Source organism: Rhea americana, unplaced genomic scaffold (genome assembly GCF_003343005.1).
Source record: "Rhea americana isolate MKP2758 unplaced genomic scaffold, rheAme1 scaffold_163, whole genome shotgun sequence".
NCBI lineage: Eukaryota > Metazoa > Chordata > Aves > Rheiformes > Rheidae > Rhea > Rhea americana.
The window spans coordinates 1,433,393-1,455,371 of record NW_028185739.1 but is presented as its reverse complement, the minus strand read 5'-3'; the positions used below and the strand labels follow the sequence as shown (position 1 = coordinate 1,455,371).

Sequence of the window (21,979 nt, the reverse complement as noted above, 5' to 3'; positions counted from 1 at the left end):
TCTAAACCCACAGTTTGCAGTTGGGTAAACAAGATAAAGGCATTTTTACTGATCACATCCACAAAGTTTCTGCAACTTCTCTTCAGGCTGTGGCTGGTGAGCCCCTACTCCTCTAGCAAAGAAAAGCAATGAAGCACTCATAAGGTCTGCAAAATTGCCGCTTTCTCRTAGTTAGTCCCCTCAGCAATCTCCTTGACTCTGCATAACTCCTTCCAGTCAAACATACAGGTACACATAGACCTTCCTACCCTAGCCTGATGGGCACAATGGAGTTCAGAGACAACTGTAAAAGTTGGTTTCCAGCTGCATATACTGGAAATCACAGCTAGAGATTCATAAGACTGGTTGCTTATCTTGAAATGCATTTTAGAAAGTTTTKGGGGGTTTTGTTATTGTTGGGTTTTTTCTTTTCAAAGAAAAAGATGTTCTGAGGTATAGCACTGGTCATTTCCAAACCATCCCTGTAACTCCTGGAAGTCAGACAAGTCTGTTCTCCATTATAGACCCTCTTCCTCTAAATACTTTCCATAGATCCCACAGATTCAAAAACAATTATCTTACAAAGCCAGTAACCATAAAGATGGATATAGTAAACACTACGGAAAACAACAGTGGAAACAAGATATTTTTAATCTTTTTATTGCAAATAAAAACTCACATGACATTTGTGCGTAAGTGCCAAGAGTACACAATATACAGCAAGGTAAGTCTGCATATACTATTAGCTAGCCTAAAAAACCCCCCAAAACAGCAGTAGTCCATAAAGTAGCCAGAATATCCATCTTAACAAATATTAAATACAGAGACGCAGTTTATAAGCAGTGTTTACTACCTGATGGAGAGCAAAGAATAGCTGGACAGAGACAGCAGCGGTGGCATCTGCAGCATTCCTCCACCGCAACGTAGGTATGCACATCACAATCATCCGGGRCAGGAACCTTCCAGCCCCCTTCATACACAGGTACTCGCTGCAAGTACTGAAGGCCATACCTCTCTCTCAAGGTTGTTGCTACTGTACTCAGCTCTGTGGCTTGGGAACAGCTCTGTTGAACTCTTAACATCATTAACAGTCACAAGACAGGAGAGAGGAGGACAGGAGGACAAACTGAGAACTGCCAGGGATGACTGGAAGGGGAAGAGTTACAGAGAAACAGCATCTGTAATGTCACAGCAAGAATACCCAACTTCAAGCTAGTCAGACTGGTTTTATTTTCAGTCTTTTTCCTCACATTTCAATTCTCCCCATCCTCAATAGCAGAGATTGAAAGGATTTCACTGACATTTTTTTGTTAAAACAAGATCTAAAGATGACATGCCAACGCCTGAACTGCAACTCCATGAATGCAAATTTAGCAGTACACATCTTAACGGATGGTCCTGCCAGACAGACRGCATTTACTAAATGTGACGGCATGCACTGCCTTGTCTGGAACTAAAAAAGAATGAAGATAAGTCAGGGGAAATCTCCTGCTGGTGCAACGCTAATGAAGTAGTCAAGGCCACTTAGCACACAGATAAATACAATTCTTCACAAACTGCTAGAGTGTTTTGAACACTCTCTGTATCTGCTTAGCATAGGAAGACAACTCCGGAGTAACTGAAAGCGCAAGCCATTTTTCTAATCTTTAAATTTGGGTAAAATTGTGCAATCCTTATTTATTCTGGAGTATTCGCGTGAATAATCATGAAAGTCAGCTGATTTCAGGGAAATAACTGGCACAAAACACTTGCTAKCGAGTTTCAGGCTGGAGAGATTTGTGCACTCTCCGGCATTGCCCATTCCCAGCCATCAATGGCTGGAGAGCTCAAGACTAATGTCGGGCATATTTATTATTCACCTGCATCACCATAATGAGCATATGATCACTGCAGAGGACAGAGATCACCACAAATTTGCCAGTGCTCTGCTTGACAGACACATTTAGACCTTTCGAAAGCTAAAAATAAAGGAGACTAGAACTGTATTTAGGCTTTAACTAAAGCACAGAGGCATGTACTCTGACTTCTGCACATGCAGCCGACAGGCTCTGTCTCACATCCTAGGAGACTACTGCCCAAGCAAGTAGCTACTAGATAAGAATATAGGACCTGACCTCAGCAATCCAAAACTTCTGTTACAGAATGGATTTTTAGCAGTGATTAAAGAGTTAGGACTGCCAATGTATTAGCAGCTACATTCACGAATTCTGGCATGTAGAAATATATTTATTTTGTTACAACCATTAACTACTCAATGACATAAATATAATTAACTTCTTAGCATTGTGTAAAGTTATTACAGCATATTGTGCATAAATATCYTACAGTACATTTCTATTCATCTTTCCTGTATAGCAGGAGGATTTATTGCTAGAAGCAGCCACTCTGTCCAGGTGCAATTTCTTGCATTTACAGGACTACTCTGGAAAGTGACAGCAAATATTATTACGCAATAGACTATAAATCTCTTCCTTCACAGTATTTTCTCTTTCCCTTTTTCCTGGCTTATTTYTAAGCACTATAAAATTTAAAAACAAAGAATTGATGATGCTACCCTTGCAGGAAGCAGCAACAAACCTGCATTTCAGTGAGGAGATCCTGCAGAACAAAATTAATTTTTTAAAAAAATCAAATTTTCTCACTGACTGTGAGTTTCATCTCTCTACAGATTAAGTAGTAAACTACTTATTAAAGACCAACATACCATTTAAGTTCCTCTTAGATCCTAAGACGTTGGGATTAGTGCTTGGGCCATTGATGTGGCCCTCTATTACAGTGTTACTGAGTTAAAATACTGAGAGTGATTAAAACAATTGAGTTTCAGCTCTCAAAACTCCACAGTAAACCTCAAGCTTCTGGACTGCAAGCTCCTTGGCAGCAAAGGCAAAAAAGAGGCTCTTTATTTAAACGTCCTGGTCTACATTTTTCAAGGATACACACCTACTTTAGGTATGTCCAACATTTATTTACACATTTAAAATAAGCAATTTTGACGCCAGAAATTCTGGGGATCCTATAAATCCTGCTGAAGTTACTGGAAACAGTAAGTATAACACCTAATAAAAGCTTGTTTCCCATTTAAGCACCTAAATGCTCATTTCTTTACTTAATTTTAGGATTCCAAGTTTGACAATTTTGCCTTTATTACAAGGAGGATAGTAGGAGTGAGAAAAAAATGGAGTTTACCTAAACACAAGATTCATAGGAGAAAGCTATAAAATTTGGAGTGTTGTTTAACCCACACCAATGTATGGGGATTTAAGTAATGCTTACCACCCTGGCTTTGCTGCAGATATGTTTCACTATCTATGTGCTATACACTAGAACAGCTTAAATTATCCAAAAGGCAGCATTATATATCACTAACTTTCACAGTTCATTCATATCCAAGTTAAAAAACAATAAAAAATAAAATCTGGTACATTAATAAGTGCCATAAAAATCATTTGCTTCTTACAAATCATAAATGCATAGCTCTACTCTTTCTAAACACTGAACAGAAAACTATGTTCTGATTTTCCAGCATGTTGTTTCATTGTAATGCAAAGAAATTGAGATCCCAATTGTAAAAGGTATTTTCTCTCTTCAACTCATTCACATACTGCATTCCTCAATAAGTTTTGAAACCAAAAATAATTTGAAAAACAGAAAACACTCTTCATAATGAATGTTACTCAACTTTTTTCTACAAACCAAGTTAAGTCATATGGATGCAGTTATTCACAAAGTAGTACGCAGGCACATACATCCACACTTATTTTCAGAGTTTTTGGATAAGGTAGGTAGAATATAACAGTAAATACAGAATCTAGAAACTCATATGACACAGTAAGGGACAGAATGAGGCAAGTTTCTGTTGTAAGAGATAGAAAAACAAGTGATAGGATGAGGCTTAAAACAGTACAAAGCTAAAGCAAAATTTGAACTGCACTGGTAACTACAGGATAACATACACTTTTATTCCCTTTTGCTCCTCAGTGTGATAAGTTTCACAAGACCACCTGATCCTAGTGCCTTTTGTTATGCTAGATTTAGATTTACCCTTCCCAAAATATAAGAACATGTTCAGATCTGGAGATTCAAATCAAAAAAAAGTCATCAAAGCAGAATCAAATGATATCTGGAGCTCTTTCAATAGTTAAATAACACTAACTGTGCTTGAACTTGAAAGATRGTAAGAATTAATAAAAACCTGGACATTAGGTCTGAGGAGAACTAATCTTCAAAACAGAAGCTACTTCAGCAAGTATGAATTTGACCATTTTGTCCTAAAGTACTGCAATTACTTTTTCCAGCTAAGCAGGAAGAGACACATCAGAAATTATTTTAAAACTCCAGAACAAGTTCACAGSACCAAGCAGCATATACTTTCCTCGAGGAAGTATGAGAATACATTAGACCACACGCTGGCCTGCTGCACAACACATGCACATACACAGACACACATACTTTAAAAGCAACTTTAAAATCTTCATAATAAATTTTCTTCAGTCTTGCTGATAGACATTTCAGCATTCAAAAAGAAACAGGAAAAAAAAAAAGAATCAGAGAAGCTTTAAAATATATTTCAAATTACTGGCCGAAGTGCCAAATGGCTCACTGTGCTTCCAGACGTCTGAGGACGGCAGCTCCAGGCAACATGCTGGTTCCAGTAGTCAGAAGGCACGCAAGTCCCAGGAGGAAATTTTTTTGTCCATCAGGATATCTGTGGAAATCTCAGCCATGTTCAAGATGAAACCAGAAACCTCTACATGGTTAAACCAGCCATCCTCTACAAATAAAAATAAATTGTACAGATTATAACATGGAAAAAAAAAACAAAACAAGAAATGATAAACCACTGAAATCCACATGACAGCACAGCTCAGCTTAGTACCAGCTAAAGACAGACAAAAAGAGTCACTTCCCAGCAGTCAGCTGGAGGAGAGCCCAAACAATTTCATATAACTGTTCTACTAACAATTTGCCTATGACAACCTGACTATTTATTTATTTACTTCTGGTCTGAACAAGTAATCTCTTGCTGAAATCTTGCATCCTTATTTGTAGGCAGTCCCACAGAGCTCTCCTCTGCGTCCTCTCATCAGACACTGGGATCCCAGGGCAGTCCCCTCACTCTTGCCACTCTAAGATTCCCACACACCACTGCTTTCCAGGGCGAGACAGCAGAACCACAAGGTGTTACTTCAGCTCAGCAGTCCTGCCTGGGAGACGGACTTTGAACTGTTTCACACCTTGCATCATACTTTAACCTCTTGTAAGACCCCACCTTTGAGTTTTACTATAATCCAATTATATTAAGGTTTTTTGGAGCATCTCATAGAAAGGCAGGCAATAATGAAGCAGAGTTGTTACTCAAGGTTACTTAGTTTTATTTATCTTGTCCACAGGAAAATACACTTTTAGGACACAATGTAAGAAATATTACAGTAATCATTTTGCACATTAAGCACACAAAGTACTCTCAATTTTGTGATTAAACTCTTTCCTTTGCCTCATTGATGCTCAGAAAATAAACAAGAATGCACTCACATCAGTAGAAGTGAACTACATATTTATAGATGCACAATCTTACAAGTTAAAGTCTTGACAGTCAGGATTTTCTAAAGCAGCTATAGTTCATTCAGTGTCTTACAGCCAAGCACAGAAAACATTGTAAAGGGATCTGAGCTGCACATGTTAAGCACCACTCTGCTCTGCTGCAGCATTTTTGGAGATCGCAAACTGGTATGTAAATCAATATGTGCAAGTCGTTTTGTTACACAGCCATCACTGTTTTGCAACAAACAAACAACAACTTACACACCAATTTGCTGACAGTTAACAGTAGGCATCAAGACTTAAAATCCAACATTCAGAAAGTTTTCAGACCATATATATTTAATTTTTTAAATCACAATTGGAAAACAGCTTTCCCAACAATTCCCTTGATGCATAAAGGGGAAAAAAAAAGAAAAAGGGGGGACAAATGGCCAGCAGATATAGAACTGATCTACAGTAACCGTCAGTACAATATTTTCTCAAGCAAAACATCACTAAGAGAAGGGAGTTTGTACTGCAATCAAGTTGAACCAAGTTCCCTTCGCTTACCTGCAAACCCTTCTAGGAACTTTTATTTTATTTTTTTTAAACATAGAGGAAAAACAAATACTTGAGTGGAGACTTAGAAAAGGAAATTTGCAAAGCTGGCATATACATTCATTTCTAAACATATAGCTTCAGAGTAAAAAGGCAAAGCTGAAGGGGTAAGTAGGGCTTTGCTGTTCAGCCTGGGGATAACTTTTCTGTGACTTCACTCTAAATTAACGTTAGTCAATACAGGAACAACTACTTATCAAGCAATGACACAGGCTCCCCCATCCCACATTCTTCCTCTTTTTCCCCCTCTCATTTTCAGCATTAAAGACTCTGAAACCTATGGAGGTAGTCAACACAGCAGAAATGTGCTATTTTTGCATAACAACTTTCTCAACAATGCCCRAAGCACTCATCCTAATGTATGAAGTACACTAGAACAATACGCAAGCTTGACATTTTGTGCGCTGCTGCAGCTTTGGCAGAAGTCACACTGCTCTGTCATTTTAATAAAACTTCTCTGTAACATTATTAAAAATACTACTACAAATTGGAGAGAATAGGAGACCAAAAGACACATGAATTTAGAACCAATCACATCGTTTTTTATCTTAAGAAATGTGTACAAACACTAGCTATGTAGAAAAAGAGTGGAGTTGTATTGAAAAAACATTGGAAGAGCTTTACTTCAAGAACAAAGTGTAATGAAATTCAAAATTTGAAGTTTCATGTTGCCAAATACATTGAAGTAAAAGCTTCTCGGACCCGTAAGAACGTTACTTGGAAACAAATTTTACTTCAATCATCTCAATATTAAGTTGCATCCTCCCTCGCCTGAAAAGAGATGCTGGTCATATCCTAAAGCTGTAAGACCTGTGTCTTAGCATTCCAGATTTTTTGCATTCTGCATCCGAGTGAAATAATAGGAATTTCCCTATTGAAACCTAATCTTCCTAAACTGAATGAACTACTGTTTTAACTTTTTTACATTAAATCCAGCTCTACCTTTGAATCTGAAACCAAAGCATCARAAGGTTAGGTGATTTGCCCACAGCCACAAGTCAGAGGCAAGCACGGGAGCAGAGCTTAACGTTTTGCCAGTAAAAACTCAGTTCAGGATTCATCTCTGGCAGCCCACACAGAGAACAGTCTGAAGACCTTTCTCTGATACCTGTGCTCTTTACAGGTGAATAGTTTGTTCCATCTCAGATTATACCCTTAGGCAACAGCATCCCTTTAGCGCAGCAGTCAACACAGCATTGTATGTCAGAAGTGCTTTCCAGGCATGGAGTTAATCATTCCTAAATGGAAGGAGACTTCATTCTGTAACAGCTGGACAGGCACAGGACACCTTCCACTCACACCCCAYGGTTATCAAAAGATAAACATTTACATCAGAGTAGATAAAATGCACAAAGCCTTCCAGGACAAAAAGCACACTGGTAAAAAGTAACCTATGATTTCCTAGATACGTTATCACCAATGCATGCGGAGCAAGCACACTACAMCACAGACAAGGAAGCAAATATATTGCAGGAACTATGTATCAGTCACACGTCTGCTAAGAGTCATTCCATAGATCAATATAGTGAAATACTGTGTAGTATAGTCACTTCCACCAATAAAATCTCTGAAATTGCAACATCACACTTTTACAAGACAAGAGCTCCAAAACTGAGACACTGTAGAAGTTGAAATGCAGCACATTTAGCAAGGGGCTGCATTAACATTTGCAACAGCCATTGCCCCAGGCATCATAGCAGGAACAGGCCTCAAGGCCAGCAGGGTTGCTYGAGAGCAACGCAGGTGCATCACGAAGCAAGGGTAATTTCCTGGCCACTCTGTACAGGACACCAAAAGCCTCTCATTTGACTGCCTCAGTCAGAGGCCGACATAGAAACCAAGGTCTCACAGGTGATGCTTGCTGGCTCCCTAGAGAGAAGGGGTATCAGAATTAAATGTTCTCTTTGTAGGATGTGAGAAAGGCACAATCTCAAACTCTTTACTACCATCTAAATAGCCCTCCAGTGGGATGTGACAGTGAGGAGACATGATGACACTTGCCACTAACTCAGCGAATCTCATYCACAAAATCACTTTCCAGACATGCTCCCCATACAGAAAGGTTCTGAGAACCTCCTTCCAAGGTGCTAATGTCTGATAACTCTCTTCGAGTCACTGGAAACTGAGCGTAAACAGCAGCACTTTCATACAGGCTGTGACTGAATGATCCTTGCAAAATCCCTGTGACAGATGTCATCACTATATCCCTTTTAGGGGCTGAGAAGGGCCAAGCAGGTAGGAGACTTATCCAGGACTCAGAGCTAGTCTGCACAAGAGCTAAGTTACTCAGTCTAGTAGTGCTAATGCAGAGTACTCTAAAGTCCTATGGAAGGCTGTATTCTTCCATAAACCTCTCTGCAGGCTACTTCTATTCACCACMGTTGGGGACTGGGCATAAGATCAGATTTAAATTACAATCGTCAGTCCCTTCCCTACATACAAATGTAACATCCTATGGTATAACTCTGAAGTTATTAAGTAAGTCAGAGTTAATTCCAAGAGAGAATTTAAGGCTTCAGATGTCAGTCTTCTGGTCCAGGGACTGTGCAAGTTTGGGGTGAAATGCACTCTTTCACAAACAGCCCACACAAATACGATGCATCGGTAAGTCCAAGAATGGGCCTTGGTCCTTGTAAAAGATTCCTCACCCATTAAGGACCCTCTTAATGACAGGATTATTATACAGCAGAAGACTGTCCTCTGCTCCATGCATTAATCTGTCTTCCCCAAAGGGCTTTCCATGCAACTTTAACCAAGAGAATTCCTACTTAGTAAAACAGAACAGASAAAGTACATACAAGCTGTATTCAGTGGTACTCACAGGCAAGCATTTCCCACTTGAGGCTGCAAAGGAAAAAGAAACAGCACAAGATAGCTCATACTGCATTTTTAACGAAGATTTAAAAATAAAAGTAAAAATACTGAAGCAAATGGGGAAAGAAGTGAAACAACCCCAAAGATTTCACACTAGGGAGTGATCGCTGCAGGCTTGTATCAGAATAGCAGCTGATACAAGTCATGAAAATTTCACACTAAGGCACTAGTGACTTTCAGTCACACRGCCAACTTCTGCACGGCACACTCATCTAAATGGCTCCATTCAGGTGAGAATTTTCAAAATGGCACGCTTCACTACTGTCCACACTGACTCAGCAAGAGACAATTTTTAAACGCTCCTAAGTTTCAACGTTTTAAACGCTAAAACATTAATATTACAAAGGTTAGAATTACAGCGAGTAGTTTGGGTAAGAGCAGGGGATCTCCATTTTGAGGCTGTACAATTTGGAAAACCAAAGGACCCGATTTTTTAATGAAAGTTTAAAAAGCTGAAAGTGTAAACGCTCAGCATGCACATAGAGCCAGCACACAAACTTCCTCTCTGCACTTACTGGCCTTACACTGTAGACCAACTCTTTTCTGCAGTTCTGGGGTTGAAAATATGCCTAGTGAATGCTCATGAACAAACAGAAACTTTTAAAGGGGAAAAAAATATTTCTAACTCTCCCCTCCCTCAATATAGTAACATTAAGTTTTGTGAATTTACTTTGTTTAAATAAAGGCCAAACTTTGGGCCTAGCTTCCTAGCAGGYTGTGTATAGATACATAGTCCTGACTACAGGTTGGACTAATGACCTCTTGAGAGCTTACTGCCAAGCAAATTAAGAGCACTCGGGACTTCCCACGGTTACGCTCCTCTCCATCTATGACTYTTCATATACTAAATAACAGTTATGGGCCAAACTCGCACCTAATGCAAATGTCAGAAGCCCTGACTACGACTTAGTTCCTACTGAAGGCCCGGGATTTTGAAGATGTCTAGGCTTCAGGCTCATCTTTACCAAACATGAATACAGCAGCAACATCCACCTCTGCATCATGGTCCCTTCTTTTATTGTCTGACCACTTAACCTGATAACAGGAAGAAAGAGAAAAGGAAAAGTAGGGCTTTTTATATAGCTTGAGAAATATTAAGCTGTAAAACGTCCAAGATTAAAACTATTATTCTCCACGGTGATTAAAWAAATAAATAAATAAAACCCCTTACAAAAGAACCATACCAGGCTGCCCTACTAAAGGGAAGATTTTCACTGCACTAAGTTGTCCTGATGCTGCCAATAAGGAACACAGTCTGAAAGTCCAAAATGAGGTTTTCTACTACTCCTTCCTGCTACAGTGGCTTCCATCAAGCRTAGGGCAAATCGGTTGCAAACCCCGAGTGCTGGAAAGAATTGCTTTCATAATGACAGCTGTCTCTAAAGAGAGGAACTAAATGCACAAGGAACATAGCCAGACCACCTCTAATTCCCTTGCATGACTCCTATCTGTCTCATGTGATAGAAAGGAATGTAGAGCCAGCTCTGTCTACGGTCTTTCCTTTGCAATAGTCAGCAAGCAAAAGAAGAAGCATCTCTTTTAACTTTGGGAAACAGAGCAGTCAGCAGCTTGCTCTGCTAGAAGTGATAGGCTCCTCAGCACAACTCTTGAAAGAAGCGGCTGAGAGGAGAAACCAGGCCCAGAAAAGCTTCTGATTTTTCATACAAGCAAGTGGGTCTTCACAAACAAAAATGATGAGGATCTATGTGCATTTAAGCCAACAGAAACATCAAGTGTCAAAAACAAAGCATTTTAACCCAAACGCCAGGAGTCCAAATTAATTTTGTTCAACAAGTTACTGACATCAGGATCTGTAAAAAGGAGCACCAACAAAATTATGAACACAAAGATTTCCTAACTAGTTGCATTAGGGCTACAAGAACTCTTGGCTGCACTGATTTTACAGAATTTGGACAAGCAGAATATCTATAACTCTTTCCAACTAAGTTCTGTTTGGAAAGTAGTATATTAGTTAGAATTAAGCAGCCTACCAGGAAACCCTGTTATCCTGAGGGAAACTCACCTGCATGGAGCCTAATTTCTTAAGCCTCTGGCACCACCATGGAGTCTGTAATCTGGAATGATCTTCCAGTGGGAACAGGGATAGTGTGAAAGACACTAAGGGGGGGAGATCTGCTTGTATTCAAACAGGACCACTGGCAACTGTGGGTGAGTGATGCTAACGGTTAGTGGGGAGTGGCCACGGGAAGAGAGAGCATAGCAAGTTACCACTCAGGCACTGACTTGCAGCCGTGGCTGATCTGCCCCATCTTGAGCTTCCGGAAATAGGAAAGACCCCAGCAGATTGAGAGGCTTGCTCCCAACACTGTGATTTCTTGGGCGCTTTACTGTGTCCACACTGGCCAGCGGTGTAAAGCTGTTTCTTCTCATCCTTACAGGGGTTTGGCTCTTTGGAAGGTTGTTCTGATTGAAAATGGAGGATATCACAAGGAATAAAAAATGGAACCACATTATAAAATCATATTGTATACCAGCATATTTCTGAGATCTTCCACCTGYCATAACTCGCAGACCTGAGGCCTGGATTGAATCCAGACCAACAGGCATCAAACCAAAGCTCATAAAAGTCTAGAGACTGAATCCTCTATATGCAGGGCCAGAAGAGGCTATGGGTGTCAGCAAAACCCCTCATAAACTTTGTTCCAAGAGTCCAATTTCATGCTAACCTTCAGGGTAGTGGCAGCACTACACCATCAACTGCAGAACTAAACCACCACCTCCCCAAAACYGTCCAGAGTGGTATGCCCGGCAGGGTATATAGCAAGTAATGGGAAATGACCTAATTTATTGGATAATCTAGCTTAGAGAGTGCACTGAGAAGAGTGCATTTTTAGCAGTTTTAATTCCCTYTAGGATTTTTGCTTACTTATTTCTACAAGGAATTTGTAAATAATCAGATAGTAAACTTTCCCATATTTGTATTTATTTTCAAAGCAGCTGTGTGTTGCCCAAGTAAGCAAAGAATAACAGAAACTGCTTCTAACTTCTCCAAGCAAGCATTAATGATTTCAACATAGGAATCATATAGAAGCAGCAAAGCAATAAATGCCTTAACTAGAAACAGTACCAGTCACAAAACTTTTGCTGAATATCTTCATTTAACATTTTGTGGCCAGTCAGTTTTTAGCTCTGCAAGCCCATCACCCCATATGCAGATTTTCCCATCTGTTGTTTACTATTCTGTTGGCATATGGGGCTATTAGTGCTGTCTTCCTCAAGCTAGGATGCAAAAGTAACTATCAGAAGCAATTAGCAAAGAATTCTTTTCACCTTTGGAGCTCTTTTTATAAAACCTCCTACAAAGATGAAAGGTAGCTAAAAGATTAAATGTACCTGAAAAACTTAATGTGACGCATTTACATTGGATTTACTGTAAGCTAACAYAGTATAAGTATGGTTCATGGCCTTTAATTGGGGGAGCCTAACTGCAGGCAATTGCTAAACAGCATCCCCTGATGCCTGCAGTTGCTATGCAAGATTTATCCCTGCAAAACAAAACAAAACTATGTTTGTAAAGGTGAGCATTTAAAATAATAGCAACTTCTACAGATTAAGTGCATACTTATGTGCTTTACTGAACAAGGTAGAGGGCTGAATGTTTAAGTAAGTAATCAAGGAGACAAGACTTTATAAATAAAACTACGTTATTGATTTTGGTGACTAGARGCATTACACTAGACTATTATTGTAAGAAAATTCATAGTGTAAGTGTGATAAATTTGACCCAAAACTACTTCTGCTCCCTAAATTTTGACAGGTTGTTCAGTTTCACCCAGGTCTTTGCACAGAATACACGTTTAAAAAAAGTCTGAAGAGACAAGGGTAAAGGTAAAAGATCTCTAGTTCTCTCAGGTAACTACAAACAACTTAATTATGTCCTTCTGCAGAATTAACAAATGAGTCTTGTACTTTTAACTTTCTACATAAAACACTGATACAGCAATAACCTTGTCCTGTTGATTACAAACACTGATAAAAGMTACAAAGGAAAAAAAACATACCTGAAGGACTTGAGTAGCCTCAAAGCCCTGCCTAATGGTACTTAKGACTCCATAAACAAGAGAAAGTTCACAAAAATTATGAGAAAAAAWTCACTTCTAATATTTTAACATGTCTTCTTGAAATTATTACATTGCTAATACAAATAATAAGCATCAGCAACAAATACTTCATTAAAAAAATGAGAACAAGACCTTGAATTTAAAACATGTGCCCTAATGAAAATGACTCAGTTTGACAATTAATTAATTAATTAATTATTTAAAGCGTATCCTGTTGGTTTTGGAAGCAAATTAAGTATCTGATAAATTCTACATATGATTAGCTTTACTTTGGGGAATTATATTTCTGAAGTATATCTTTGTGGTCACTTGAAAGAAGTCAGCATTTCTAACAGACTTTTAACAACCCATAGCGATTTAGTGTTTTACTTATTTTTGAAGAAGACAAAGATTTTTAAATAGTCTGAACTGAAAGCCAGAATTCGGTACAAGGACTTACTGAATTCAAAGGTTTGTCGCGGTGGGTGTTTACTGCTTCAACATTCAGGGTAATTGTTTCCACTTTACAACCTTTACCAAAAAGAATGACAAAGTTATGGGAAGAAATGCATTTTATTTTATAATCAATTATTAAAAAAAACTGTCAAAATCAGCACGAGGTGAGCAGAAATAAATCTGTTTAGTTTTAAAAAATTAAATTCATAAATAAACCAACAACCAACACAAGCATCTACATCAACAAATAAAACTCACAGAGAAGTGTCATTTATTTAAAAAAGAAGCCATGGAAGAACACTCATGTACACATAAATCAGAAGTCATGTTTACCTCTCCCTTGTCCCCTCAAAAAACTCCCACTAGTCAGTATCTTTTCGTAACACTAAAAATATTACTTAAATTATTTACAGMGAATCCTTTTGCTTCTGCACATAGACACAAACTTGCCCATCAGATTCATACACACTCACATGAACCAGAAAAAGAAAATATTTACCATATGCAACTGGAGTGAGTTTGAAAATGGTATGAAGGGGGCACCTCAGATATGGTAATTCATCTAGGACAAAACCAGGGGGAGTTAAACACGGCATGCAAYCAGGAGAGCACAGAAAATTACTGGAAAGGTGTAGGACTAAACTTTGACTAGATTCTGCTATGGTCTAAGCCACAGATCGAACTTAGTCCCCAAGTAGTTTCATCAAGTTCAAACAGATGCATCACGTGCTTAAAGTTGACAAGTGGGTTAATTCCTGGCATGACTAGGGTCTACATATTCTAAATAACAAATATTTAATTTCATATATACAAGCTCATTGCCCAGTATCCTATTTGCATCCTCTCAGTGACTACAGATGCCTGCTGTAGATGTTACAGGCTCCTAGGGACCACCATCTACCTCCACCCCTAAACTACAAGCTGTAGCTAACCCTTCCCAACTTCAACAGGACATGGATTTTCATCCCTTAGGGCCAGCACCCATCCCAGGGCAAGCAGCTGTCTGAACAAGTGTATACTTTATTTTTATTGTACAGTGCCATCCAGAGGAAGTAGCTCTAACAGCACACCTATGAGAAAAAAAAAAAAGAAATCTAGCAGCAAAGTGCTACAAGAACCCAAGCACTTGGAGTTATTTAGCTATCTGCTTTRTAGATCATTAAGATCATAGACAAATTTCTTTTATTTAGCTGGTTTTCAATATCCCCAAATAATATTTTGATTTTGCCTTGGATTCTGGCAATTAGGCTGGCTGATCATTTTCTTTCTCTGAATAACCTTTAACAGTACTGTTTCCACAATATATGAGCCTATGAATAGCTGTAACTCCATGCMAACCAGCAAATATTGCTATTTGCAAATTAAGGATGAATTGAACCAAAAAGTAATTACGAGGCTCACTAAAAATTAACRTTGCAACAGATGAAAGAACTAATTTCCAGTACAGTATACCATCCAATAGWTGCATTTCTCAAATGCGCAGGCCAATCACCAACCCTCACAATCTTCACTGACTACTGGCGCATCAGAAAATGTTTTCCTTTAAATAAAAAAAGGGGGGGGGGGAAATCCTACAAAGACTATGTAAACGCTACTAGTTGAAACAGTGCCAGAAACAACAGTTGTGCGGAAAAGCAGCAGGCTATGTTTGGAAAGGACTTGAACTGTCTTTTTTCCACTGCATTTCAGTGACCATGGAAAGAGAGCTTCTCGCAAAGCACCACATACTGCTGATATACAATGGTTCAAGTCCAGTTTGGGGTGGAGGGGGTGTTTAAAACAGCTTCTCCTTCACAAAAATCAAAACAGTAATTACAAGCTACCCTCCCGAAAATTCTATATAAGAAGCAAAAATAAACCAGCTCCTAACATCATGTGTTTATTTTCATACCTGCACTCTTGTCAAGAAAATAAGCCAACAGGCACCTCATAACTGCCTGGTGGCAGATAACAAGGACATTGCCCTGACGTTCTAGCTCCATAATTACCGGCTCCAGACGCTGTACCAAGTCCTGGTAGGACTGGAAAACAAAACATAGCAATTTTTCAAGGGTTTATAAACAGAGTCTCAAAACAGAAGTAGCACTTAACACAACAGCACATGCAGGAAAATGTCAGTTATTAAAATGCAGAAGTCATGGATGATTCAGTAAATACAGGAAAAGCAAAACAAACAGCACTAGGTAAAACGTCATTTTGGCAAACCTCAGATTACAGGAAGATTCAGATTACTCAACTTTTAATGAATGCAGTGAGAAAAACAAGTAAAATACTAACCTATATATTTAAAAGGATTTGTGAAGTAAAACCAGAAATGACGCCATACCCCACCCACAACCATTTTCTTCCCAAGACTGTTTATCACAGTGACAAGTCCAGCCTCAGCCAAGTGATGAGATCCATGCAGAAACTCCTCTGTATTAGAAGAAAGTTTCAAGGGAGTCATAAGGTGCCCCTATTATGATGATTGAGTGGTATCATTTACACAGGACTATAAAGGAAATCAACATACTTTTCATCTAAAACTCAACTGAGGTTCCTAATATTTTCARTAATTTCTCAAATAACTTTTGGGAAGAATTAAGTTAAAAATCATTTAAAAACCTTCAATTCTACACATCCTGTATTTGTCCTACATATATTATGTTTTATTATTATGTCTAAGCATCTTCACCTCTCCTCCAGGATAGCGATAAAGATACTTCTCTTGATCCCTCAAGGCAAATTCATCTGGATACTTGGCTTCAATTTCTGCATAAGTCATTTCTTCACATACCCCCTGAAGGAAGTGGAGCTTGTTACAACAAAGTTCATTTCAACAGACACAAGATAATGCAACAGGAAAAAAAATACAAGCGGTTAAGATCAGTAATCCCTTTACTTATGTGACAAAAGTATCATAACTGACATAGCCACATGGAATTTGAGCACCAGAACTTTTGTATCACCTTACACCCAGGCTGGTTTGAAAAGGATGAACTACCTGCACTTTTCAACCTATCTGCAGTGTAAGCAAATACTAATATCTCAAGATGCAGCCAAACCCCACAGCCGAAAGAGAGAGAGATCCCATATCTCAATCAACTAGCTGAGCCTCACTAAGACAAGGAACTGTTCAGTGAGATTTTTTGGAGATCAGATGAAACCTGTTCCCCTGACTTCAAAACAAGGTGCCAAAAAGTAAAGCAATCAGTTTGAGAGCACAGCATGAATCATTTGAGCGAGCTGGAAATGCCAATGAAATCACCCAGGAAAACTAGCAGATGTTCCCCTATAAATTATTACTGCTGTTTTCTTGTTTATAATTTAACATGTTTACATTTCAGGGCCATGGTATTTGTGGTTTTTTCCCAAAACGGGAAAGGGATGAAAACAAGCAATCACTTCCACAGCAACAATCTTAAAATTTCTTTTGTCTGAAAGAGTTACTGTGGGAGCGTTAACCTTTGTTCATCTACAAGGTCCGTACTACTGTCAGGTGCTGCAAGTGCCTGGGATCCTGAGTGCTGATTTTCTATTTTAATAAAAGTTGGACATGTCTACGGCAAGGTCTGTAAGTTATAGATATTTTCAGGTCCATATGAAGTTATTCTGTACCTCATGACAATGACAACTGGAGTGCATTATACATATATATGATTAAGGCCTGACTGATGATCAGGAAATAGTTAAGTTTATTACAGTGAATTTGTTTTAAATTTTTATTTTAATCTAGAAAACTCAGACGTCAGTTAGTCTGTATTTCTGAGTCATTCTCCCCCTCCAGTCTCCTTACTCACAGCATCAATCTCATTCAGGATCTTCCATTGCTCGTAAGTGACCCCCAAAGACTCAGCTGTCTGAATTGTCCTTTTCAGCTGGCTTGTCCAAACCTTCAGATCAACAATTTCCTGCTCTTCAATGAACTTCTTAAGAGCCTGAGAAAACTAGAAAAAGTTAAGAGGAGGTTAGGAGATAGCAGGAGTAACTGCTATGATTAAAAAGCATTATTTTAATAGTTCTGATCRAGAGGCTGGCCGATCTCTTTGTTGTGACCAGAACAAACTCCACAGGACTATACCTACACACTCTCACAAAGAGTCAGCTGCAAAGCCAGGTTCTGACTGTGTTCACATGACACTTGAAAAATACAGCAATCTGGCTCTTGCCAAAAACATACCTGCTTCCCACGTGGTGATAGACCAGAATCCCCACCAATCTTGCCAACAAGATTATATTCACTCTCACCATGTCGGCAAAGGTAGATGGTACGTGGCTGGACATGAATGTTCATTAGGTAATAGACGATTTTACTCTGGATGTAATCTTGGACTCTGTTTACTAGGAACCGCTGTCCCACATTGATCACTTTAATGAAGGAAAGATCTCTGGAGTCAACATAAAATAAGAACACCCACACGACTGGTTTTAAAAATGAAACATGGGCATATGCGGGTGTAATCTAGCTATTTATCCTGTAATAAAGGCATCAGCACTACCTCTTGGTAGCTTCAGCAGTCAGAGAAGACACTGAACTGCTGTGTTTAAGCAAGGAGTTATATTACACTGCAATACACTGGCGAAAAATCCTTTCAAATCATTTGGCACCTGAGGGTATCATCTTCCCATGAGCAATCTCACTTTGGGAAAGCAGAGGCTTCAGCACAAGCATTACAGCATCGCGAGCCAGAGAACAAAAGTGATAAAGCAAAGCAGCACTCCTGCGCACAAATGCATAAGCAAGGACAAAATAAGCTGTAGGATGTTGCTTTTTACCTGTCATACTCATCAGGATCAAGAGGCTGGTAAGTAACTTTGTAGCACTCTATCCTCTTCAGGAAATCGTCCATCACGTTCTCCCTGTTTCTCTCTGGGTAGTCCGGGCTGGAGACTTTCACTTCCTGAGCAACAGACAGTGACACTTTGTAAAAGTTAAGCAAACTTTACATGGAGCAAAAGCAATGCTGAATAATGCTATTCTTCTGTTTTGAAACAAAAAAAACATTGTTTAACACTGCCCTGTGAAAAACCTGCTCCTGGCAAGGAAACAAAAGGCAATTCTAAATGGCAGGCTGTGGCACTTGGCCCCCAGTACAAACACAGCTGACTTGCCTTTTATTTTTGCCCTGCAAGACACTTACTGCATATCTTTACCATGACAATAGATTCRTGCTTCAAGGTCAAACATTTCATGGCTTCATTTCATTTCCAAGTTCATACATAAATAACTGCACCTTTGGTTTTTGTAAGCATACCAATATTAACTGCTTATATTCTAGGTGAAACATAAGAACAAGGCTCTTATGCACACTAGACTGCACACATTGTTAGAAATGGATACTCTTTTCCCTGTGCTTCACACAGGACTATAATAGCAAGGTGACAAGTACAGAACTTTGGCCTATGGTTTTCCTTTGCAGGAAGGCCACCAAGCTGACAAGGTTGGACACTACAACCATGCCTGGCCATGCCCCACCAGAAGTGGGGAAATTTCTAACAGAGAGAGAGAGAATAGCCTAACATAAACATAACGGACACATGCGGTAAAGCTCAGACTGGGATTCAAACTTCCCTGGAGCTAGGCATATCTCTACCACCAACAACCTGCAGATGTTCCAGTAAGTTATAGTAGTTGGTGAACTTCCACATCAAAATAATAACAATAATAAAATAAAATAAAAAAATCTCTTACAGCAGGATACTGTCAGCTGAACCTGGAAAATGCATCACCTACCAGGATATTGGCAGCAATGACTTCTGGATCGTCACAAACAGACTCCACAAAAAACACCTACAGAGGAAGCAATTAAACATATTTCACAGAATCAAGACCTCTATCTTGAATCAAAAAAATCAAGAGTTACTACTCAAGAACAGTAATGTCAACATAGCTCTCCAATAAAACAAAACAACAACAACACACAGAATTACCCTGGGGATGAATTTAGTTCACTCTGCTTTGCCTCAAAACCAATTTTTCCCCTACTTTCAGTGCAGCTAATGACTGTTACCAGTCTGCTTAGAAAAACATCCAGTGTTCCTCATGTCCCTTGCAAATTAAGTGCTTTTGGTTGAAATCAAAGGCAATTTCCAAAGCACAGGAACTAAATTTTACAGGGGTAACAGCCCAAATCTGTTACCACATGCACCAAACCAAAGTTTGGTGAACAAGGGAAATACTCCAGGGAAACTCAGTACACCATTTCTGGTTACAAATTAAATACAAGAACATTACCTTAAAAGCATTTTCTTTAGCAAAATTTAAGATCAGATCCCGCCTTTCTCGAGTTGTGTTGGTTGCATCAAACACCTACCAGAAAGTAAGTAAGTAGTAATAAGCAATTTTATCTAAGGCTTTTAAATCAGCCCCAAATATTACAGTCAGGGAACAAAATCCCCTGGACAGCTTTGAGGAAATCAGATGTGAAACCACCATAGGTTTAGTCCAGAAAYGTCTTACAGCTATCTGGCCGCACTCCTCCATGAGATAAGTTTTCACATCTTCTAGAGCCACTAAGGCACACCGTCTGCAGGAGAAAAACACATCTTGTTACAGYTGATATATTCAGATTCCAAGTCTTCTGAATCACTGCTCTGGCACTAATATGGGGAAAGATTTAAGTATCTTCTCTCTCTCTGCTCCTATGGGGCACACCCACATTTTTTCAACAGTGTTGGAGGCACAGCAGGGCTGAGTCCTGTTAAAATTCCCATTTTCCATGCTCTTGTCATTGTTCTAAGAGCACTTTTATCACTTCTGTAGTCAGAGATTCTTTGCAGAGTCCTCATTTTGGGTGCCCTCATACTAACACAAGAAGATTTTGAGAGCAGAAAATTGACCCTAGGCCTCCTACCTGGCCAGTTAATAGGATCATAAGCAAATTGTATCTAACCTACTCTACATTTTATTCATCCTTGGGCATTCAGAGTCTTTGCTCTTTGTGCCATCTGGTTTCTCATGAAGTAAAGGCMTCCCCATGCACAGACCATTTGGCAGGATTACTGAATGGACTGCAGTATCTATTCYCATTGTTACTTGTGGATATTATATGTTATTTGTGCTGCTCAGATATACATGCCGCAAAAACATTAGAATAATCAGACTGCGGATGACCAGTCAGGCTCTCYGCTGCCAACTTACTTCCGAATTTCCATGGCTTCTTTGTTATCATGCCTGAAGAAATCATAGGACTTGTAAGACTTCACTGCCTCACGGCGATAAACTCCTAAATTAAATACTTCACATATAAAAYAAACAAACAAATGAGACTGATGGTATTTCATAGGCAAATTTTGCTTCATTCTTGGCAAAGAGCAGATTCAGATCCCTGTCTCGCCACCCGCCCCCCCAAGCCGGGCACTGATGCTCGATGGCGAGCGCAGGACCTCACACGCACCTTTGGTGGGCACTCCGATCCAGTTGAGGTAGCGCGTCAGCTTCTTGGACATGTAAGTCTTGCCTCGCGCAGGCAGCCCAATCATCACGATCAGAGTAGGAGAATTGGTCATATAGGAAGCCCAAGCTGCAGAAAGAGGGTCCGTCAGAGAGCACAGAGCAGCCCGAGCCCAAACCCAGCCACGACACGGCTCTGCCCCATCCACCAAGCACAAACAGCCGCTGTGCACAACGGACTCGTCGCRCCGCCACGTCTAATTAGACGTCTAATTGCTGCCAGCGACCGCTGGATCACTCCGTGGTCTCCCAGGTGCTGGCTAACGAAGCAGACCAGAAACCGKCACTGCCGTGACCAGCACACGTCTTTTATCACTGAAAATGTTCACAAACTAGGAGCTGTCAACGGTGAAAGAAAAATGTTGTTAATGCCATGGCCTCRGTAAAAACAGGCAGCAAATTCACAAATCCTGACTTGAAAGAGGCAGGTCTTGCTGGGGGATGGGGGGAACCAACAGTAAAGACGTGCGATTCAAGAAGTCAGGTGCAAGGGCAAGAAGAAAAAYAAAACAAGAGCGTTTAAGCAATACAATATCAACTGGATTAGAAGGGGAGGGGAAAAAGTGGGAAAAAAAAGGCACTTTTACACAAAAAAAGCAGTGTGAAGATAAGGATCACCGCGCACTCAGCACCGCGCMGGCATCGCGGGCACCCTCCTCTCCGGGGGCAGCCGCCACCCTGCGCACGACACCAACCCGGCGGCAAGGAGTGGAGTGACTCTTTTTTTGAGGAAAACGACGCTTTTTTTTAAGTAGCAGGAGCACAAGCAGCATTATCCCAATAAAAAGTATGTGTGTGTATATATATACGTATATACACATATACACACACATATAAAAATATATATACACATATATACATACGTATAATTAAAATACAGGTACAATAATAAAAATATACATTTTCTTAAAAAAGATGTTAAATATAATTTTTACGGGTATGTATTATTTCCCGCCCCGCCGCTTCTGCTGAGGTAAGCCGCGGGGGGTGGGGGAGGCCGGGGAAGGGGCTGCGGGGCCCGGCGGCGGGTACTCACAGC

At 39.7% G+C, this 21,979-nt stretch overlaps 1 protein-coding gene across 8 annotated transcripts; it reads right to left on the bottom strand.

The window, feature by feature from the left end:
• Positions 1 to 623: 623 nt before the first annotated feature.
• On the bottom strand, positions 624 to 21,005 carry PFKFB2 (6-phosphofructo-2-kinase/fructose-2,6-biphosphatase 2). 8 transcript variants are annotated; one of them, XM_085300404.1, is made up of 15 exons: positions 20,885 to 21,004; positions 20,629 to 20,725; positions 19,948 to 20,014; positions 19,723 to 19,797; positions 19,222 to 19,278; positions 18,264 to 18,388; positions 17,668 to 17,875; positions 17,288 to 17,434; positions 16,183 to 16,287; positions 15,400 to 15,529; positions 14,008 to 14,070; positions 13,513 to 13,583; positions 11,221 to 11,415; positions 8,939 to 8,961; positions 624 to 4,750 (listed from the first exon to the last, which is right to left on the bottom strand). In XM_085300404.1, exons 1-13 carry the CDS (start codon positions 20,994 to 20,996, stop codon positions 11,224 to 11,226), a joined length of 1,449 nt encoding a protein of 482 aa, XP_085156530.1. In that variant the 5' UTR covers positions 20,997 to 21,004; the 3' UTR covers positions 624 to 4,750; positions 8,939 to 8,961; positions 11,221 to 11,223. The 8 variants fall into 8 exon arrangements, with proteins under 8 accessions (XP_085156530.1, XP_085156525.1, XP_085156527.1 ...); XM_085300399.1 differs by having other exon boundaries at positions 8,939 to 8,998; positions 11,236 to 11,415; XM_085300401.1 differs by having other exon boundaries at positions 11,236 to 11,415.
• Positions 21,006 to 21,979: the final 974 nt, after the last annotated feature.